The sequence below is a fragment of the Felis catus genome, chromosome B3, assembly GCF_018350175.1.
Source record: "Felis catus isolate Fca126 chromosome B3, F.catus_Fca126_mat1.0, whole genome shotgun sequence".
Lineage (NCBI taxonomy): Eukaryota > Metazoa > Chordata > Mammalia > Carnivora > Felidae > Felis > Felis catus.
In genome coordinates this window covers 145,284,792-145,307,500 of record NC_058373.1, presented here as the reverse complement: position 1 = coordinate 145,307,500, position 22,709 = coordinate 145,284,792, and the positions used below count along the sequence as shown (strand labels likewise).

At 42.9% G+C, this 22,709-nt stretch overlaps 1 protein-coding gene across 8 annotated transcripts in view; it reads left to right on the top strand.

Annotated features, from left to right (window-relative positions):
• PPP1R13B (protein phosphatase 1 regulatory subunit 13B) overlaps positions 1-22,709 on the top strand; it is a 101,028-nt gene that overhangs the window by 33,579 nt on the left and 44,740 nt on the right. For 2 of the 8 annotated variants that reach the window (XM_045060584.1, XM_045060583.1), the window contains exons 1-3: positions 6,086-6,112; positions 10,543-10,690; positions 21,054-21,173. In XM_045060584.1, coding sequence (XP_044916519.1) covers positions 6,101-6,112; positions 10,543-10,690; positions 21,054-21,173 — 280 coding nt within the window. In that variant the 5' untranslated portion in view covers positions 6,086-6,100. The other 6 variants (XM_023256110.2, XM_023256108.2, XM_019833678.3 and 3 more) reach the window with 5 other exon arrangements.

Below are 22,709 nucleotides of genomic sequence, written 5' to 3'. Positions count from 1 at the left end.
AACCTCTGCACGCCTCCTTTCTCTGTGAAATGAAGGGTGCTGTTTGTCCTGCAGAGCTGCTGTGGGAATTGAGAATGTGTGGTGTGTGTATCAGTGCCTAATAATAAGCACTGATAAACAGTGGCGGCAGTGCAGTGAATTTTCATTTCGTTGGGTTTCATGAGGCCCTGAGAAGCAGTGTCTTTTAAACCACTTAGACCGTGACCCACACTAGGAAGTACCTTTTACAGGGTGACCCAGGGTGACACACACATGCATCTCTCTGTATAAATATATGTAGTTGGAATTTCAAGGGACCACACTTACCCTTACCATGTGTAGTGTAGTGTTTCATTTTTTATTTTGAGTTAATAAGCTTTATTATTTTAGACCGGTTTTAGGTTTATAGAAAAAATTGAGCCCCAACCGTTTCCCCTGTCATTAACATCTTGCTTTAGTGTGCTACATTTATTATAATTGGTGAACTAATGTTGATAAATTATTCAACTAAAGGCCATAATTTACCCAGGGGTTCCCTCTTTATATTGTACAGGTCTGTGAGTTTTGACAAATGTGTAATGTTATTTATCCACTATTACAGTATCATAGAATATGGGTATGTCCCCCGAACCCCCGGCAACCACTCATCTTTCTACCGTCTCCACAGTTTTTTCCTTTTCCAGAATGTCATTTAGTTGGGATCATACATTGTGTAGCCTTTTCAGATAGGTGTCTTTCGCTTAGTAGTATGCATTTAAGATCCCTCGGTGTCTCAAATCTTAAAAAATTCCTGTGTCTTTTTGTGACTTGGCAGCTGTCACTTTTTATCGCTGAATACTATTCCATTGTCTGGATGGACCACTGTCTGTTTATCCATTCACCTCCTGAAGGACCTCCTTGGTGGCTCCCAAGTTTTGGATGAAGCTGCTATAAACATTCCTGTGTAGGCTTTTGTATGTAAGTTTCAAACTCATGTGGGTAAATATCAAGCAGCTCCGTTGCCGAATCATATGGTCAGGGTATGTTTAGTTTTGTAAGAAACTGCCAGGCAGCCCTCCAAAGGGTGGCCGTGCCATCTTGCATTTCCACCAGCACGCTCTCTTTGTTCCGCATCTTTACCAGCCTTTGGTGGTGTCCGTGTTCTGGGTTTTGGCCATTCTCATAGGTGTGTGGTGTCGCTGTTGTTTTAATTTGCAACTCCCTGGTGATCTGTGAGGTTGAGCATCTTGTCTGCTTGTTTGCCATCTGTATGTCTTATTTGATCTTCTGGAATCTTTTGTCCATATTTTGATTGGTTTGCTTATTTTAAGAGTTCTCTGTATATTTATAGGATGTAAGTCCATTACCAGATATATATTTTGTAAATATTTCCTCCCAGTCTGTGGTTTGTCTTTTTGTTCTCTTAACACTATTTTATATTTTTATGTTCTATTCCATTAAAATCTAAAACTGGCCCTTGAGGCACTAATTGATTCTATAGCCCACTGGTAGGTCACCGCCTGTGGTTTGAAAATCTGTGTTTGTTCTGCTTTCCCGGTGTGGTCCACTTGGACGATGTCAGTAAAGCAGCCGTCATACCAGGCAGTGATTCCTGACGCGGATGAACAGGAGCTCAGAGCTGATACTGCCCTTTATCTATTGTAGAAGATTCTGGGGTTTTTTTCAGTGTTTTTCTTTATTTTGAGAGAGAGAGCAAGCAGGGGAGGAGTAGAGGGAGAGGGAGAGAGAGAATCCCAAGTAGGCTCTGCACCAGCGTGGAACCCAGTGCAGGGCTCGAAGTCAGGAGCTGTGAGATCATGACCTGAGCTGAAACCAAGAGTTGAACGCTTAACCGACTGAGCCCCCCAGGCGCCCCTATTGTGGAAGATTCTTTAAGTTTTAGTGACTAGATTCAGTTTGGTCAGCTGCATCACCTCCACACCTGATAGTAATGACATATCTAAAGCATTATGGAAAGTTTTGTGAATTTTGCATTTCTGCACGGTTTTACACAGGTTTCCTTTATATGCATATGCTTTTAAATAGGACATTAATAAGGTGAAGGGAAGCTAAGGTGTATGTTTTGTATTCCCAGCGATAAGGTATAACCCAGATTTTATCTACTCAAATTGGTGAGAGGGAATTTTTGTATGTTAGAATGTATACTTTTTAAATGTTTAATTATTGAAGCAAATAAAAATGGTGATTTGAACTAAACAATTGATATGGTTATTGAGGATCTAGTTTAATGGACATTTAACTTTGAATAGATGCTACTCAGATATTTAAAAAAATTTTTTTTAATGTTTTTATTTATTTTTGAAGGAGAGAGAGAGACAGAGCATGAGCGGGGGAGGAGCAGAGAGAGAGGGAGACATAGAATTTGAAGCAGGCTCCAGGCTCTAAGCCGTCAGCACAGAGCCCGACGCGGGGGCTCGACGCGGGGCTCGAACTCACAAACTGTGAGATCAACTACTCAGATATTTAAATGTATATGCTCCCTCATGAGGGTTAAAGATGCAGCCCTGCAGGTTTGCACTTCTCATTTCTTAGGAAAAAATCCCGTCGCTCTCCAAAGGCCAGTTCTGTTTTATTCCAAAATAATGCAAATCCCAATTTTGGAAATTGAACTATTACTATTAAACTATTCCTCTGTTTTCTTTGTAGTTAATCTTACTCCTCCCCTACTTGAGCGGGGCAGGGAACACTCACTCCCTGATGCCCTGCAGTGCCACCTTGTGGGAGGAGGGAAGGCTTTAACAAGGGACGGCCATACCGTCTCTGGGTGTGAGTGAAATCTGCCCAGTGTTAACGTGTGTGTGTGTGTGTGTGTGTGTGTGTGTGTGTGTGTAATGCACTCCTGACTTTCATTTTTCAAAGATTTTTTTTTTCTTTGATGTGGACTAACTTACTGATTAGAGGGATAAAATACTGGCAGTCTTTTTCTATAGAGACCTTGAAGATGAGAAGGTGTGTGCCTACCCTTTCTAACTCAACCTATTGAAAAAAAATTTGGGGGCACCTGGGTGGCTCAGTCGATTAAACGTCCAACTTTTGATTTCAGTTCGGGTCATGATGTCATAGTCTGGGTTTAAGCCCTGTGTCAGGCTCTGCACTGACAGCGTGGAGCCTGCTTGGGATTCTCTCTCTTCCCTCTCCCTTTCTCTGCTCCTCCCAGCTTGTGTGTGTGTGTGTGTGTGTGTGTGTGTGTGTGTGTGTACTCACTGTCTCTCTGTCTCTCTCTCTCTCTCAAAAATAAATAAACTTAAAAGAGAAAAAATATATAACTGGAGAGGTTTATTGAGTGTCTACTATGTTCTGGGCACTACTGCAAGCACTGGTGATACAGCAGTGAACTAAAATTCCTGTTCTCAGGGAGCTTGTGTTCCAATGAGAGGAGAACGAGGATAGACATAAATACATAACCTAGATTCGGTGGCGGTGGTGGTGAGTGCTAAGAAGAAAAGAAAAGGCAGCGTGATAAAAGGATTATAGTTCGATGAGGGAAAGCTCCTCCGATAAGGTGACTCTGGGGCAGAGGCCTGAAAGAAGAGAATAATACAGTCATATTAGTAGCTGGGGCAAGAGTGGTCTAGGTAGAGAGCAGCCAGTGCAAAGGCCCTGAGGCAGAAGTTGGCTTGCTCTGTTGGAAGAACAGTGAAAATGTGTTCTTTCATTGTGGCTGGGGCAGGGAAGTGAAGGGCGGTGTGCGGTAAGAGGAAAGATCGAGATGATTGTGTGTGTGTGTGTGTGTGTGTGTGTGAGAGAGAGAGAGAGAGAGAGAGAGAGAGAGAGAGGGAGAGAGAGAGAGAGAGAGAGGGGGGGGGGAGATGCAGATCATGTAGGACCTTACAGATGGTACTTAGGACTTTGGAATTTATTCTGAGAGAGGTAGGAAACTACTTGAGCGAATTGAGCGAAGTGATAATACCTGAAGGGCGGGAATGAAAACTGGACCAATTAAGTTGCTCTTGCAAACGTCCAGCTGAGTGGTAGTGGTGGTTTGGGCCAGGGTAGCAGCAATGGAAAAGAGAAGTCACGTTCTGGGTGTACTTTGAAATTAGGGTCAGCAGTCTTACTAACGTGTCTGTGGAGCATGAGAGAGAAGGGAGGCTAGGGTACCTCCCAAGTTCGTCTTACTGTATGCTCCTTGCTCTGTGTGAGTGGGCAAGGGCTTCCTGGCATGTGTTTCAGTCTTTGAGAGGTTGGTTTAGGGAAGTGGGATGAGGCATACAGGGCGATGTCTTAGACTTAGTTTTCCTTACAGCCCTGATGTTTCTGAGATTTTAAATTGGTGAATCGGTGAACAGTGTTACAACATGCTAGGGTCAGAAGGGAGCTAATGTTGACTCTCGTGTTGGGGCACACAGCCCACTAGAAAACTTGAAAGGGTCTTCTGATGTTGCTTTGCCTGCACTCCAGCTGTTGCTTTTTATGGCTTTTATGGCTACTTATTTATAAGCTGCCAGGTGAGTTATTTATTACCAGTACCTGCAGTGTGGTATAGCTTTTATTGTTTTATTTCTCCTCAGTTATCTTTGTTGTCCCTGAGTTCCTTTTCCACTAGAAAATGGAAGTAGGTGAGGTTGGTGAGCTAAGGGATCTGATGTTTCACCTGAGGGGGTGAGGCCCAGCAAGCTCGGAGAAGCGTCGTCCTAAAGCGTTGTCCTATCCACGTTACCTGCTGAGCTGCCGACGAGAAGCCATGACCTGTAGCGACGGGAGGGGGTGCTTCCCCAGGCAGGCACAGCAAAGTCAGCGGTGGAGCCAATGACAGAATTTGGCTTATTTCAAGTTTCCTTATGAGCACGACCCTGACATCGAGAGTCGCACGCTCTACCGTCTGAGCCAGCAGGTGCCCCAGCACTTTGCTTCTTTTTATGGCTGAATAATATTCCATTGCGTGATAGGTCACATTTTATTTATCCATTTATTGGCCGATGGACATCTGGGTTGCTTCCTCATCTTGACTGTTATGAATAATGCTGCTATGAGCATTTACATACGGGACTTTGTATGGACATGTATTTTTACTCTCTTGGGTAAGTAGGAGTGGAATTGTGGGATCATGTAAATCTGTGTTTAATATTTTGTTGTATTTTTATTTTTTAAGTTTATTTCATTTTGAGAGAAAGCGCATGCGCATGCGTGGGGGAGGGGCAGAGAGAGATGGAGAGAAAATCCCCAGCAAGCTCTGCACTGTCAGCACAGAGATTCCAAACCATGAACCGTGAGATCATGACCTGAGCTGAAGTTGGACGCCTAACTAGCTGAGCCACCCAGGCACCCCAAGAACATCCTTTAAATACCAAATTTGTAAGCATTTTAAAGGATATGTGTAGATACGTAAATCAGTGGTTATTAGCGATTAGTTGATTTTCTTTATATAGCTCAAATGTTCTTGAAAGTAAGGATAAAGTGACCTCCCAAGTTAGTTCATAGGGTTACACAGTTACCTGCTTGCTGGTCTGCCTTCCTTTACTGAGCACCATTTGTGTGTCCAGCATTGTACTCAGGCTCTGAGTTCAGCAGCCTTATAGTGGTTTTGGGATTTTTAGATTTAAAAAAAAATAAATACACACATAGCTTGAGACAAGCTTAGACGATTTCAGAGCCTGATAATGGGTTATATAACTCATTCCCGTGAGTCACTATACTGTTCTGCTAGAGAATGTAAGCAAGAAAACATCCACTGTGTCATGTAGGAATGTTGATTGCACCGTAAGCAGCCACAGTCTGCCACAGGAAAGCAGAACAGGAGGCCGGATCTCAGGTTGGGTTAGGAAGGGTGAACACCGGTGTCAGGAAAACTTCCAAGAGGAGGCGGACGTTTGGGGGTGACTGAGGACGGGGAGCAGGGCCAGCAGGGTCTGTGGCTGTGACTTGTCTGGAATGGTTTGAGGTGGGCGTCTTGTCATCACGTGCTCTATTTGTGACAGCTCGCAGTACAGATCTTGGCGTGTTTTTCGAATGTAGTTAACCAAATCTTTTATCTTCAGCATATTCATTTTTTAGGAAGGATAAACCTTAACTTCTTTTTTCCTGCACTTGTTTTCCTTAGGTTCCCTAATCCTGTTGGGTTTCATCTCTGTCTTACACTTACTATTAAGAGAGAAAAAAATACTACCTGTTGGATTGTGACATGCTGTCAATTGTAAGATATGTTGTGATTTCAGAGATGTGAAAATGTAAACAAAACAGTGCTTGTAGGATCAATATGCTACGATATTTGTGTTGGAGGTGTTCAGTTTCCCTAAGTGAAGGAGATCTTGCTAAAATAACAAACGGCAGCCTTCTCAGCATTAATCTTAGGTGATGCTCTAGGGAAGCCTGCACTATCCAGGTCAATGCCAGTTTCATTTAGCTTGAAAGCTTTTATTTTTTTTTATTTTTTATTTTTTTAAAATATTTCTTTTTAATTTTTTTTTCAACGTTTATTTATTTTTGGGACAGAGAGAGACAGAGCATGAACGGGGGAGGGGCAGAGAGAGAGGGAGACACAGAATCGGAAACAGGCTCCAGGCTCTGAGCCATCAGCCCAGAGCCCGACGCGGGGCTCGAACTCACGGACCGCGAGATCGTGACCTGGCTGAAGTCGGACGCTTAACCGACTGCGCCACCCAGGCGCCCCTAGCTTGAAAGCTTTTAAATCTGTCATGATTATAGTGAAATTAGCTTGGATTGGATAATTAGAGATTAAGGAAAATGAAGTTTGCTAAGATTAGAAAAGATAGGGTTTACTAAAGATTACAGAACAGAGCTTAAAAACGGAGGTAGTGTTTAGTGACTTTGGGGTAGGTTATCTGGGAGGGCTTAGCTTTTACAATTAAGCGTTCAGACTCCTAAGTGTGCCATTCTGCCTCTCCTCTCCCACCCCACCGTGTTGATCTTACTCGTGAGCTGAAAAGTCTGGGTAATTCAAAAAGTGTCCCAAAGTAGTGTCATTCCATTGTTCATCCTGACAACATGTTCATCAGAGACTCTGCTTTTCAGAGCAAATGAGCGCAAGCCGAGCTTTTGTGAGTGCATGCTGACGGGGCTGCCCTGTGCCGTGGTGGGGGTGCCATACTGGTCCCCGCTCTGGCCAGGGTTCTGTCTTCCAGGAGCAAGAGATGATGTAAACATTCACTGCCCCATGGTACTGAGAACATACCATGGGCTGCGCAGGCAGGGGTGGAGGGATAAGGAATAAAAATACCCTGGTAAAGGGCCCCTGGGTGGCTCAGTCAGTTAAGCGTCCGACCTTGGCTCAGGTCATGATGTCACAGTTCGTGGGTTCAAGCCCTGCGTTGGGCTCGGTGCTGACAGTGCAGAGCCTGCTTGGGATTTTCTCTGTCCCTCTCCCCTTCATGCTCTCTCAAAATAAATGAACTTAAAATACTCTGAGGAACTGAGGGAAACAGTGTTCACTCTGCTACTTATTAGTGAACTGTAGTGTTAGCCCTTAAAGGGAAGGTAGTAAAAAAAAAAAAAAGAAGAAGAAGAAGAAGAAGAAATATATTTTCACTTGTTTGATTTTTTTGATTTATAAAGCATGATTTAGGTAAATATATTGCTAGATCTTGAAAAGCATTGGCTATGAAATTACATAATGTACCATTAGCAGTGTAAAATAAATGTGTGTGAACAAGAATAAAAATATATTCTGGTTCTGTTGAAACTGTTAAAGTATTGGGGCACCTGGGTGGCTCAGTCGGTTAAGCAGCTGACTCGGCTCAGGTCACGATCTCAAGGTCTGTGAGTTCAAGCCCTGGGTGGCGTCGGGCTGTGTGCTGACAGCTCAGAGCCTGGAGCCTGCTTTGGATTCTGTCTGTCTGTCTGTCCCTCTCCCTCTCTCTCTCTCTCTCTCTCTCTGCCCCTCCCCCACTCTGACAAATAATAAAACATTTAAAAAAAGAAAGAAAGAAATGGTTAAAGCATTAAGGCCCTTCAGTTCTGGACTTGTTTGCACTGGATCCAGGAATTTCTATTTTATTCCAAATTCTGTAGGTTCCAGGCCATTTATTTCAGTATTCCAAAGCCCCCATTTTTATAATTTCCTCATATGGGTTAGTGAGCAGAAATAACTGCTTAAGTTCTTATAGAATTGAAATGTATTTGTAATATCCAAGAAGAACTGAGGGGAACCATGCTTGTTACTGGACAAACTGGACGTATCTTAGATTATGTGCAGTACTTCCCCAGTTGTACGGTGGGGCAGAGTCTTCTTAGTGTCATTCATGGAGGCCACCAGATTTCCGTGGGCCTGCCCTGCCCCAGATCCTGGCCAGGCAGCAGCAGGTGACAGACTCAGAAGTGACCTGCTGGAGCCTCGTGGGCCGGAGGACATGTTGGTGCTGTGATGTAATAAAGATGTATGTGAAGAGGAACTAGGTCACAAAGGACGGATCATGTGGCCTCCCTGGTGAGCAGAGGCAGCCAAGGGAGGTTTTGCAAGGGTGGTAGCACGTGAACTGGATTTTGCAGGGTGAATTGGAGTTGTCAAGCAAGGGGGGTTGGGGCAGCAGCCTGACAGCACTTGCCTGGGGCTGGGGGGGGGGGGGCACCGGAAGGCCAGGAAGGTGACACCGAATCGGGCTGGCAGTGGTAGCTCACCCTGAAGTCTAGGCTTTTCTCAGACGGAGTTCCAGGGAGATCAAGCCCCAGAAGAGTCTCTGGGGGAGGAAGTAGAGGTTCACGTGAACATTCGACTCTGAAGTGCTCAGTGAAGACGCCTGTTTGCTGTTCATCCCTAGAAAACAAATGTTTGGGGAAGGGCTGCTCTTGAGCCTTGTGGAGCTCCTGAATATTTTAAGCAAGGGAGTGACTTCTGATTTACATTCAGAAAATGCACGGCCCCTCCCCCTCAGAAGGACAGGCTGAGGTGGGGGTGGGGGGGCGCGGTGTTGGTTCCAGAACGTCAACGTGAGGATATTTAATCTCAGGATTTAGGAATTTAGGGCACCTCTGAGAAAAAATTTCTTTAACCGTGAACTAAAATAAAATAATCAGCAGCTGAGATTCTAAGTGAGAGGGGGTTGTGGGGACAAATGCAGACTTTGCTTCTGACTTTGATCAAAGAACAAACTGAAGTCCTTCGTAGTATGTCTGACTGAAGAAAATCTTCAGTTTCAGTCGTACCTTGGGAGAAATGTTTTTGAAGAAGTTCCTTCCATTATGATCACTTTATAGCTTAGATCAAAATGGTAGGATTTTTTTTTTAAGATTAAAAAAAAGCTGGACAATTTTTATTTTACTCTTTTTCAAATATGTGATAATAAGTTTTCATGTTTAAGGGCCATTTGCATTTTATTGTGGTATATTGTATTTCCTCAACCAATGTTTTTTAAACTTTTAAGTACCCTCTACACTCGATGTGGGGCTTGAACTCACAACCCTGAGATCAGGAGTTGCACGTATCCAACTGAGCCAGCCAGATGCCCCTTCCTCAGCCAGTTTTTAAAAATAAATTGGATATTTGGTCTTTTTGTTACCAGTTTTAGAAGCCTTTTATATATTAAGAACTTTAGCCTTGGGGCGCCTGGGTGGCGCAGTCGGTTAAGCGTCCGACTTCAGCCAGGTCACGATCTCGCGGTCCGGGAGTTCGAGCCCCGCGTCAGGCTCTGGGCTGATGGCTCGGAGCCTGGAGCCTGTTTCCGATTCTGTGTCTCCCTCTCTCTCTGCCCCTCCCCCGTTCATGCTCTGTCTCTCTCTGTCCCAAAAATAAAATAAAAACGTTGAAAAAAAAAATTTAAAAAAAAAAAAACGAAAAAAAAAAGTTTAGCCTTTTATTTGTCATACGCGTTGCAGATATTTTTTCCTGTTTCTTTTCGCTTTGTAAAAGATTCATTTATTTGATTACTTGAATATATCTTTTTTTGTAGTGTCTGGGTTTTTTTTGTTTTTTTGTTTTTTTGTTTTTAGTTATAGCGAGAATGAACTTCTGTACTCCAAGGTTATAAGAAGGAATTTACCTGGTTTTATTTTAAACTTTTATAAATTTATGATTTATATTTGAATATTTGATCTATTAGGAACTTATGCTGGTCTATGATGTGCAGTATAAAGCCAGTTTTCCCTTGCAGCTGGGAGTTTTAATTGATCAAACCTCCTTCACTGCACGGTCTTTTCCTTCCTCACCGTGGAGGCATCTCCTTCCTCACTCACACCATGTCTGGACTTGAGAGTTTGTTGCCCTGATGGGTTCATGTGCTTCTGCTCTATCCTTTTGAGGCTTCATAGTATCTGGTAGTGCTGTTGGGTCCCTTCTAATACTGCTGTCTTTGGGAATTCTCGTGACTTGTTTTACATTTTAATTTCTCTATGCAGATTATATTTATCTTTTAATTTTTTTAAGTTTATTAAGTAATCTCTCCACCTCATGTGGGGCTTAAAGTCACAACTCTGAGGTCAAGAGTTATGTGCTCTTCCCACTGCCACTCTACATGAATTTTAGATTAGCTTATCTGTTTCCAAAAGTTAATCCTGTAGGGCATTTTGGTACAGGTGGGGGAGTGGGAGGTAGAGCGGGTCATTTTTAAGTTTACAGATTGATCTCCTTATGATAATGACTGTAAATTGTAGCTTAAATCTTTTCTCTTACAGATGATATTGACCGTGTTCTTGAGCAACAACGAGCAGATTTTAACAGAAGTTCCCATAACACCAGAAACAACATGTCGAGATGTTGTAGAATTTTGCAAGGAACCTGGAGAGGGCAGTTGCCATTTAGCTGAAGTGTGGAGGGGAAATGGTATGTATTAGGTTCTGTAGAGATTACTAAGTACGTCAAATGTAATGTTTATCGAATGCAAGATACTGTTTTTGGTTCTTAGTTATCTGTGATAGTGAGGAATTGGATAGTTAAAATGATACCATATTACATGGGAGAAAGATTTTACAAATGCTCTTTGTAAAATATATGTGATGTGATTTGACCCTTATCTGTGCCATCTGAAATGAGCAGGGAAAGTAGATACAGCTCTTAGATGAGGTTTTTCTAGATCTCACTGCTAACCCAGTGAGAGCTCTGTGTGCTGAGACTTTGCAGTGTTTTGTTTGGTATGTGTTGACTTGTTCATCTTCTTTTCCCCTGATACTTCAAGGCGGAAACATTTTTATGTTTCCCTGTATATAAAACCCTTAAAACACTAGGCACGCCATAAATATTTATTAAATTGTAAAAAGCAAGTGCAGTGGACCCTTGAACAACACAGGTTTGAACTGTGCAGATCCACTTATGTGTGGATTTTTTTCAGTGAATATATTGGAAACGTTTTTGGAGATTTGCAAGTTTGGAAGAACTCACAGATGAACCACATAGCCTAGAAATACCGCCCCCCGCCCAAAATTAAGAAGAAGTTAGGTATTATTGTAAGATCACAGTATATAATACATGTAACATACCAAATATACGTTAATCGATTATTTATGTTATCAGTAAGGCTTCTGTCCAACAGTAGGCTGTTAGTAGTTAAGTTTTGGGGGAGTTAAAAGTTAAACATGAATTTTCGACTGCACAGGGGTGCAGTGCCCCTGACATGTGTGTTGTTCAAGGGTCTGCTCTGCTGGCTCTTACATTTAAGGACTTGGTCATCCAGCTAGGCAGAGAAGATCAGCATAAATAATACTGAATACAGAAAATTCTGCAAAATAACTTGGAGTCTAACGGAGAGGTTGAATGTAGATATGGTATACTCAGCAAGGGAAGCAGTGTGAAGGAGGAACAAGAGAAGATTATGAAAGTATCATGCTCCTGTGATAGCTAAGGGACTGGTATTGAGAGAAAGTAGGCAGCAGGGAAGAGATGGAACTAGCTCGCACAAAGGCCGTCAGGACTGGTGGAGGAGGGTAACCTTTTTGTGGTATGAAAGAACAGGTGACTGGGGTATGGATGGGTCTGTGTTGGAAAGTAAGAGAATGATCAGTTAGAACATGTTGAGTCTGAGGTGATAATGGGATGGCATCCGAATGGAAGTGTTTAAAGGGTACTTAGGGATAGTCACTAAAGTCTTACACTTTTTTTTTAAATAGCTCTGTTGAGATATACTTCATATACCATACAATTCACCTATTGAAAGTGTCACCTATTACCTAAATTCAGTAATTTTAGGACACTCAGAGTTGTGCGGCCATCACCACAATCAAAGAACATTTTCGTCACTGCAAAAAAGAAACTTCATATCCATTAGCAGTCATTTCCTACTCCCTTCCTACCCCCTCCGTTCTTAGGTTGCCCCTAATCTCTTTTCTGTCTCTGTAGATGTTCTTATTTTGAATATTTCATATAAACGTAATCATACAACATGTATTCCCTTTTGACTGGCTTTCATGGAGCATGAGGTTTTTCAAGGTTCGTTCATGTTGTTTTGGTATCAACACTTCATTCCTTTTTGTTGCCGAATAATATTCCATTGGGTGGATTTGATTTACCCATTGATCAGTTGATGGACATTTGGGTTGTTTCCACCTTTTAGCTATCCTGAGTAATGCTGCTATAAACATTTATGTACAAATGTGTGTGTGGACATATGTTTTCACTTCCCTTAGGTATATACCTGAGAGTAGAATTGCTGGGTGGGAATTGCTTAACTCCTTGAGGAATTGCCAGACTGTTTTCAGAAGCAACCATTTTACATTCTCAGCATCAGTCTATTCCAGTTACTCCACATTCTTGCCAACGCTTGATATTAGGTGTACAATTCCACCCATCCTAGTGGGTGTGAGTGGTATCTCGTGGTTTTGATTTGCTTTTCCCTAGTGGCTAATGATGCTGAGCATCTTTTCATGTGCTCATTGGCCATTTGCATATCTTCTTTAGAGAAATGTCTATTTAAAAGTTAATTTATTTTGAGAGAGAGTGAGAGCGTGGGAGGAGCAGAGAGAGAGAGGGAGAGAGAGAATCCCAAGCAGGCTCCATGCTGTCATCCTGGAGCCTGATGCGGGTCTCAGTCTCACAAACCGTGAGATAGTGACCTGAGCCAAAACCAGGAGTCAGACGCTTAACCGACTGAGTCACCCAGATACCCCTAGAGAAATGTCTGTTTATTTAAAAAAAAATTTTTTTTTAATTTTGAGAGAGACCATGCAAGCAGGGTAGGGGCAGAGAGAGGGGGAGAGAGAGAGTCCCAAGTAGGCTCCTCACTCTCAGCCGGAACCCAGTGCGAGGCTCAATCCCACAAACCATGAGATCGTGACCTGAGTGTCGAGAGTTAGATGCTCGGGGCACCTGGGTGGCTCAGTCGGTTAAGCATCTGACTTTGGCTCAGGTCATGATCTCATGGCTTGTGAGTTTGAGCCCTGCATCAGGCTTTGTGCTGACAGCTCAGAGCTTGGAGCCTGCTTCAGATTCTGTGTGTCTGTCTGTCTGTCTGTCTGTCTCTCTCTCTCTGCCCCTCCCCCACTCTGTCTCTCCTTCAAAAATAAATAAACATTAAAAAAAAAAAGTTAGGTACTCAACTGACTGAGCTACCCAGGCAACTTGAGAAATAATTAGAACTTTTGCTTATTTTCTTAATTGAAGTATAATTGATATATAGCATTAGTTTCATGTTTACCTAATGATTTGATATTTGTATATATTGTGAAATGATCACTGCTGTAAGCCTAGTTAACATCTGTCACCACACAGTTACAAAACTTTTTTTTTCTTTTTCTTTTTTTTTTTTTTTTCAACGTTTATTTATTTTTAGGACAGAGAGAGACAGAGCATGAACGGGGGAGGGGCAGAGAGAGAGGGAGACAGAATCGGAAACAGGCTCCAGGCTCTGAGCCATCAGCCCAGAGTCCGACGCGGGGCTCGAACTCACGGACCGCGAGATCGTGACCTGGCTGAAGTCGGACACTTAACCGACTGCGCCACCCAGGCGCCCCTAAAACTTTTTTTTTCTTGTGATAAGAACTTTTTTTAAAAAATGTTTATTTTGAGAGAGAGAGAGAGCGCGCGCGAGCCTGAGCATGAGTGGGGGAGGGGCAGAGAGAGAGGGAGAGAGAATCCCAAGCAGGCTCCATGCTGTCAGTGCTGAAACTGATGTGGGGCTCAGTCTCACAAACTGTGAAACCATGACCTGAACTGAAACCAAGAGTTGGATGCTTAACTGACTGAGCCACTCAGGTGCCCCGTGAAGAGAACTTTTAGGATCTTTTCTTTTAGCAGCTTTCAAACATGCAATACAATATTAACTAAAGTCACCATACTGTACGTTACATCCCCAGTAAGAGTTCTTTATATATTCTAGACACAGATCCCTTATCAGGTATATGATACTTGAATATTTTCTTCCAAAGTCTTGTGCTTTTAATGTTCTCCTTAGAATTCAGAGCAGAGATTTCAGGGCACATTGAGAGGAACTTGACTTTGATAAATGTTGGACTGTTACTAAACCAGAAGTAAGAGGGCAGGTTCTCAGTTATCAGTCTGATAACAGTGACAGGAAGGAGGGGATAGGTAAGTAATTACAGTTTGTTTTAGCTCATCAGGAATGAGGTTGACCTCACAGTAGAGGGTCACAGTGTACTGTATTTGCCATGGCTTCTGTATGTGCTATTCTCATTGTCTAGAACAATCCCTAGCACCTGCCCCCTTTGCTTGGCTAACTTCTATTCATTCCTTGCCTTTCCTCCCTTCCTTGAATCTCAGAGGGTGTTTAAGCATCCCTCCTCTGTGTTCCAGTACTGTCATAGTTATTTATCAGAACACAATACAGTAGCTTTCCTATAGTTTTCTCATTGGATGAAAATTCCTGAAGGCAGGAACTTGTCTGTTCACTGTCATATCTCCTTAGTAAACACAAGTCGTTGAGTAAAACAGACCAGCAAAGCTGGGTCCTGAAGAGCTATTTTCTAGTGGGGAAGATTCGGAGGAAGGGGGAAAGCACTTAAGGTAGCCATTCTCTGTCTTTTTTACCCTAGAGAAACCCTTACGGTAATTTCCGGGTTTCAGAGGATCCTTCCATAAAAATGATTGCATCTACGACTCATGGTATATTAGTGTGATCAGTATGTCATAAGTATAATACTCCAGTATAATTGTTAATGCTTTTGAGAAGAGACTGTTTCTCGGTGGATCTGTATGTTAGGTTGCTAGGGCTGCCATAACACAGTATCACAGCCTCGTTGGCTTGAACACCAGACATTCATTCTCTCCCAATTCTGGAGGCTAGAGGTCTGAGATCAGGATGTCGGCAGGCTTAGTCTTTCCTGAGGCCTCTCTCCTTGGCTTACGGATGCCACCTTCTCTCCCTGTCCTCACATGGTCTTCCCTCTCGTGCGTGTCTGTGTCCTAATCTCCTACTTGTGAGGTCACCAGCCATATTGGATTCAGGCCCACCCCAGTGGCCTCGTTTTTACTTATTACCTCCTTAAAGATCCAGTCTCCAAAAGGTTGCATTCTGAGGTTCTGCAGAGAGTTCAACATATGAATTCGTGGGGGAACACAGCTCAGCCTGTAACACTGTGTTAATTTGTGTTAATTTGGCCAGTTTATTATATTAACCTACTGTACTTGGGTTTCCCTTTCCCACACAGGGTCCACTCTATTGCAAATCAGGAATATAGGTAGAACCTTCAGCATTTCCTTTTGTTAAATTTCCTACTTAATTTTATTTTTGCCTTATCCAAGAACACTTGAAAGTCTTATCATAGATTTCCATTATGGATACTGATGAGGTATATAGTACATATTATATATGTGGGGTAGTTCTGTTTTCACTTTCAAACAAAAGTGATGTTTTAGTTAGCCTTTAGTATTTTTTTTTGAAAGATAGTTAAACTTAGCTTACTTTTCTTGAAATTAATCTTTTCGTTGAAATTAAAAAAAGGTTTTTTTAATGTTTATTTTTGAGTGAGAGAGAGAGAGACAGAGGCAAGCAGGGGAGGGGCAGAGAGAGAGGGAGACACAGAATCTGAAGCAGGCTCCAGGCTCTGAGCTATCAACCCAGAGCCCGACACGGGGCTTCAACTCATAAACCACAAGATCATGACCTGAGTTGGACGCTTAACCGACTGAGCCATCCAGGCGCCCCTGAAATTTTAAATTCAGAGAGGGAAACGATAAACTTGTTAAATGACTGACTTAAGACAAAATTGGGTTTAACTTTTATAAAGTTATGCTCAGACTTGGTAGATTTAAATAAAGGTTGTCAAGGCAACATTACTTTCCTGTGACTTATTTTTCTATGGTAATTGTTGATAATTAAGTCTTTCTTTCTTTCATTCAATAAACATTTATTGAGCTAGAAAAATAAAGGTTGCGAATTTATTTTAATTAATGTAAAAAACATGAAAACTTATGGATAATGTTGATTAGTAAAGTGACTAAAACTGAAGCTACTTAACCCCATAAGCCAAAGCAATATGAATAAAATATGGCCTAAGGCACAATTCTGTGCAAAACATGATTAGGCTTACATATAGGCCTTAACATTATGAAATTACAGTACACGTGATTTTTAAAAATCTTTTATATGGGCCTATATACATAAAAAGTTACTTTCAAAACTAAAAATGTATAATATTTACTTTTTTTTAAATTTTTTTTTTCAACGTTTATTTATTTTTGGGACAGAGAGAGACAGAGCATGAACAGGGGAGGGGCAGAGAGAGAGGGAGACACAGAATCAGAAGCAGGCTCCAGGCTCTGAGCCATCAGCCCAGAGCCTGACGCGGGGCTCGAACTCACGGACCGTGAGATCGTGACCTGGCTGAAGTCGGACGCTTAACCGACTGTGCCACCCAGGCGCCCCAACTTTTTTTTTAATTATTGTTTCATTTATTTTTGAGACAGCACAAGTGGGGGAAGGGCAGAGAGAGAGGGGGACAGAGGTTCCAAAGCAGGCTCCAAGCTGATAGCAGTGAGCCCAACGCGGGGCTCAAACCTACAAACCACAGGATCGTGACCTGAGCCGAAGTCGGATGCTCAACCAACTGAGCCACCCAGGCGCCCTGATATTTACTTCTTTAAAGTACACTCTGTGCTTGGTTTTTCTGTGCAAATACTCAGTTGTGTGCTAAACTTGAGCTGAGCAAACACAGATTTCATTTTCAACTGAGATGAGACCGTTTCTGTACTTGCCCTGACATTTAAAGAACAAGACAGAGCTTGCTTACATGCACAGAAAAGGCACGTTAGGAGCGCACCATTTGCTACATTGCTGTGACTGGCGGGACTTCTTTCTTTATAGAGATCTAGAACTGGGGCACCTGGGTGGTTCACTCAGTTAAGCGTCTCTTGATTTTGGCTCAGGTCATGATTCCATGGTTCATTGGTTTGAGCCCTGCGTTGGGCTCTGCTGACAATGTGGATGGAGCCTGCTTGGGATTCTCTGTCTCCCTCTCTCTCTGTCCCTCTCGCTTTGTCCCTCCCCTGCTCATGTTCCCTCGCTCTCTCAAAGGTAAATAAACTAAAGGGGCACTTGGGTGGTTTAGTCGGTTAAGCGTCTGACTTCAGCTCAGGTCATGATCTCACAGTTGGTGAGTTCAAGCCCCATGTCAGGCTCTGTGCTGACAGCTCAGAGCCTGGAACCTGCTTCAGGTTCTGTGTGTGTCTGTCTCTCTGCCCCTCCCTCATTCGCACTCTTTCTCTCTCTCTCTCAAAAATAAATAAACATTAAAAACAAATAAACTAAAAAAAAGAAAAAGGAAAGAAAGAAATGTAGAACTTAACCTCGGGCAGAGCAATAAATCACACTGTGAATGTATGATTGGACTGCAGCCTGCAGAGTTCTTGCTTTCTCCCGGTGAGCAGATTTAGAGAAAGGTCTCTCCCCAGCCATATGCTTGTGCTCGAGGTGGACAACACTGCTCGGTGTCGCCTCGGCACTCTCCCAGGTCGCTGCCTATGAGCCCCCAGTCTTGCTGATGTCCTTCCTGACTTCAGGCACAAGCAACATTGGGAGCATTTCAGGATTTCCTTTTTTCCCCTTTAAGTGGAGATAAAATTCACACATAAAAATCACTATTTTAACATGTACAATTAAGGGGTATTTAGGACAGTCCCAGTGTTGTGTAGCCGTCACCAAAGTCTGTCCCTTTCCATTCCTTCCCCCCCAGCCACTGGCAACCACTGTGTGATCATCTGGCTCTATGTGTTGGACTCCTCTAGGTACTTCATGTAAACCCAGTCATCTGATACATGGCTTTTTTGGTCTGGCTTCTTTTACTTAGCCTAATATTTTCAAGGTTCATCCACGTTGTAGCATGTTTCAGTACTTAATTCCTTTTCTTGGCTTAAGAATATCCATTGTAAGATAGATCACATTTTATTTCTCCATTCAGCAGGTGATGGACATTTGGGTTGCTTCCACTTTTTGGCTGTGATAATGCTTGCTGTGAACATTCCTGGGCAAGTGTTCGTGGGGGCATATGTTTTCATTTCTCTGGAATGTACGCCTAGGTTTAGAATTTCTCTTATCTCATACATTGTCTTCAAAAATTGCTACTTTGGGCTTCCAAGAATATTTTTAAAACATAAACACGAATAAAATGTAAAACAGAAAGGCATAATTAATAATTAAGCAAGAAATTACCAGAAAAGAAAAGAAAATTTCACAATACAATTCATTTTTCACCTTCATAAACCACATTTGTTAATGTTGGTAACAGCAACAAGTGGGGGTGGGGGGACACAGTTCCTGAGGTATACAACCCTTTAGAAAGAAAAATTCCCTCCAATTTCCTATTACAGAGGTAGATGTTATAATAGGTCCTGTGGATCAGTCCTCAGCATGTGAGGAAATGTTGGGGGAGATGTTTCTGGACAAAGAGGCCAATGTCATCAGCCGACGGTCCTCCCCATGCACTACACACCCACCACTTGCCAGCGACCTGTTGGAGAATGAGGTAGTAGTTGGGAGTTTTGGAGCGGGGGACCCGGCAGATACCACCTCAGCTAAGTGGTCAAGGCCAGCATCACACGATCTGTCGTGGTGATGGCACGCACACCCTGGTATGATGAGATGAGAAGGTACCTCACCTCTGTGGAGTTCTCCCCAAAACCCATCCCCTCATCAGAACCAGGGGGAAAACACTAGACAAGCTAGAATTAGGGACATTCTACAAAATACCTGGCTGGAACTCCTCAAAACTGTCAAGGTCATGAAAAAAACAGGGAAGGAGCAAAACTATTACAGACCAGCAGAGACCTAGGGTTTAAGACAAGTAAATGCAATTGTGGTTTTCTGGTTCAGTTCCTGGGACAGAAAGAGGACATTAGGGGAAAAACCAGTGGAGTGCAGATGAAGCTTGGAATTTAACTAACAGTAACGTACGAGTGTAAATTTCTTAGCTTTGACAGAGATACTCAGTTAAGATGCTAACGTTAGGGGAAACTGGGTGAAGGGGTATCAGAACTCTGTACTGTCTTGGCTACTTTTCTAGAGGTCTAAGATCATTCTAAAATGAAAGCTATTTTGGGGGTGCTTGGGAGGATCAGTTGATTAAGCGTCTGACTTCGGCTCAGGTCATGATCTCACGGTTCGTGAGTTTGAACCCTGCGTCGGGCTCTCTGGAGCCTGATTCAGATCCTCTTCCCCCTGCCCCCCCCCCCCCCCCCCCCGCCTCTCTCTCTTTCCCTCAAAAATAAACATTAAAAAAATAGATAAAATGAAAGTTATTTTTAAATGCTATGTAAACAAAAAATCTGTAAGGTACAAAGGAATAGAGATTTATAAGATCTCTATGGTGATTAAAAAAAAAATCCTTGAAAAACACAACATGCTTGAAAAAAACGGAGAGACAGAACCATGTTCATGGACTAGAAGACCCGGTTTACAAAGATTTCAGACCTCCCCAAATTTTACTTGTAAATAAATGAGTATGGTTACAGTCAAAAGCCTACCTTTAAAAAAAGAACTTGACAAGCAGCTCCTTTCAAATAGTAGTGAGCCCAAAGGGCTGGGCAATGCCAAGACCGTTTCAAAGATGAGCCACGCGAGGGGACTCGTCCTAGCCGATGGCAGCACCAACTGTAAAACCACAGCAGTGGAGACTGCAGCCGCGGCGCGGAGGTAGAGTGACAGCCCGCCCGCTAGAAGAGATCGGGGCCCGAGGAGCCCTGAGACGGCTCAGAGGTGTCTCTATGAGGAAAGGAGACACTAGTAAGTAAATGATGTGGGGACCATTGATGACGAAAGTAGGAAAAGCGAAACCAGTTCCATAAGGACAATGAAAAGCAATACTTGATAATTTGTAGGAAAAAAATATAGAATATTCTTTCGACCTTGGAGTTAAGAGAACTTGTTCAAAAACCTCAAAATCAGAAAAGATTGATAAGTGCTTACATTATTTTTAAACTTCTGTATAACAAAAGGCACCAACAAAATTAAAAGACAAGCCTATTTTCTCAATATATGTAATCAACCCAGGATCAGTATCCGGAACATAAGCAGTTCTTCAGATATCTAAGAAGAAGGCAAACAACCGAGGTTTTCTGTGTTTGTTTTGTGTTTGTTTTGTTCTCTGTTTCTACACGTGATGCAGTTCTAAGGAAACTAGGGTTATAAACATAAGAAATGGTACCTCATAAGTTTAACAAATATGTCCGTGCTCTTCTCTAGTCACTGGTGTCGATACTCTACTAGGATTTTATTTTGAGCTTTTTTCTTTAATATTTGAAGTGCATTAGTACATTTAATTCTGTAGAATGTATTTTTTATTACCAACTTGGTAGTTTTGGCCTCTGCAAGTGCTGGCCAGCATTCCCAGTAGCGGTACCTGACTGGCCAAGACGTGCACCGCGCACCCCGTGTGCGTCTGATGGCCACACGCAGCATTTTAGTGAATGGCCATGCTGGGCCAGCTTGTTAATGTGCTTCTTTGAAGACTGAGAGGCACACTGCTTCCTGATACAGTAAATAAGTATTGTAGAGGGCAGTTTTCAGTGTTCCCTATTTAATGTTGCAGAATCGCTTTTATGTACACTTCTCGTGCTTATGTGTTACCTACATTATTTCCCACTCACACTCCTGCTTTTACTTCATTACAATTAAAATTTAGTGCTTATAATATCCTTGAATTCTAATGTATATGTGTATATTTATTTAAATCTATTTTTATTTATTTTTTGCTTTTGGTTGGAGTCATTTTATTTCTGGAATAAGTAAGATGTGGTTTTTTTCTAGAGCGTCCCATACCCTTTGATCACATGATGTACGAACATCTTCAGAAGTGGGGGCCACGCAGGGAAGAAGTGAAATTTTTCCTTCGACATGAGGATTCCCCAACCGAGAGCAGTGAGCAAGGTAGCCGAGTGCTTTCCCCGTTTGTTGATTCCTGCCGTAACAGTTAATTTAAGTAAAATAGGAATAGATGTTAAATCGTTCACGTTTTGTTTTCCCTTTGCTCACAAGTGGGGAGAGGGGGAGGTGGGATCTCCCGTTTCTTTGCCCTCTGTTATTGCAGTTGACAGTTACTCCGCCTTTGCTTCCGCCCTTGCTTCCGTCTCCGGACCCTAAGTCAGTCAGGTGATGTGTTCAGACATGTGAGGGCTCCTGCTGTTGAAAGAAACCGTTGATGAATACCGGATGCATCGAATATCCAGAGTTTAAGAATAAACGAAACCACGAAAGGATTAGAAGAATTCTGAGAGATACGGGTTTTACTTAAAATTTTTCGAGGGAACAAGACTTTTCTAAGCCTAACACTAGGCCATAAAAGAACTGAATTACTGAAAACAGAAGAACCCGCCCCCGACACGGCTTGAGTGGCAATAACCACCCTGGGCAAAGTCAAAAGGCAAATTATAAGCTGGGAAACAGCATTTATAGCTCACATTGTAAAGGGCTGACTATCTTTATGTATAAAAGTTTCTAAAAATTGATAAGGAAAACCCGTTTAAGAAAAGGGGAAGTCTACAAAGGTCACAGAAAAGTGAATCCACGTGGCCCTAGAGTATGCGAAAAGATGTTCAGCCTTACTCCTCATAAAAGAAATGCAGAGAAGACAGGGGGATAGTGTATCTCACCTGTTACGTCGGCGAGGACTAGAACATTTAATGACAGCGTTGGCCAGGACCTTGAGAAACATACACTCTGCCATGTTGCCCTGGGAGTGTCAGTCAGCGGCTTCTGTGGAGGGCAGTTTAGCGATATCTGTGAGACTTAGGAAGGCACCAGACCTCTCACCCAGCAGCCTCACTTCTGAGAACTTACCCTAAAGCTGTGCCTACACACGCGCACAGTGATGTGCACGCAGCGTTAGTAGTCATGGAACCCTGCGGTGGGAGCCACGGGAGGGCCTGCTGTGGACGCCGGGTTACGGGAGTGGCGGTGTGGCCGCGCAGGGCGCCACTCTACGGCCACAAGTCAGGAGTAGCTCTGTGCCCTGAACTGGTGGTGTAGACCGTCTCCCGAACAGGTGAGTGAGCACAGTGCCCCACCACATGCGCGTTGTGCCGCTGCCGTGCACCAGGGACAGAGCGTAATTCTGTCCATCTGCATCAGCTCATCCCTGTGTAAAGTGGCTCTGGAAGCATGGTCAGAAACTGGTAACAGTGCCAGCCGTGGGGGATGGCTGCAGGGTGAGGGAGGGAGGGCGGGCAGATGTCTAATTGTATACCTGTTCGTTCCTTTTGAACTTGGAACCGTGGGAATATGCTTCCTATTTTTGAATTCGAATTTAAACAAAGTAAGAGAATCTCTTGTAAAAGTATGTATACTGCCTTGAAGAGATCCTTAACTTGTTATTCAACAGTGATTGTGGATTACTTCCGGTATTTAAAAAGAATAAACGTGGGGCACCTAGGTGGCTCAGTCGGTTAATGTCCAGCTTCGGCTCGG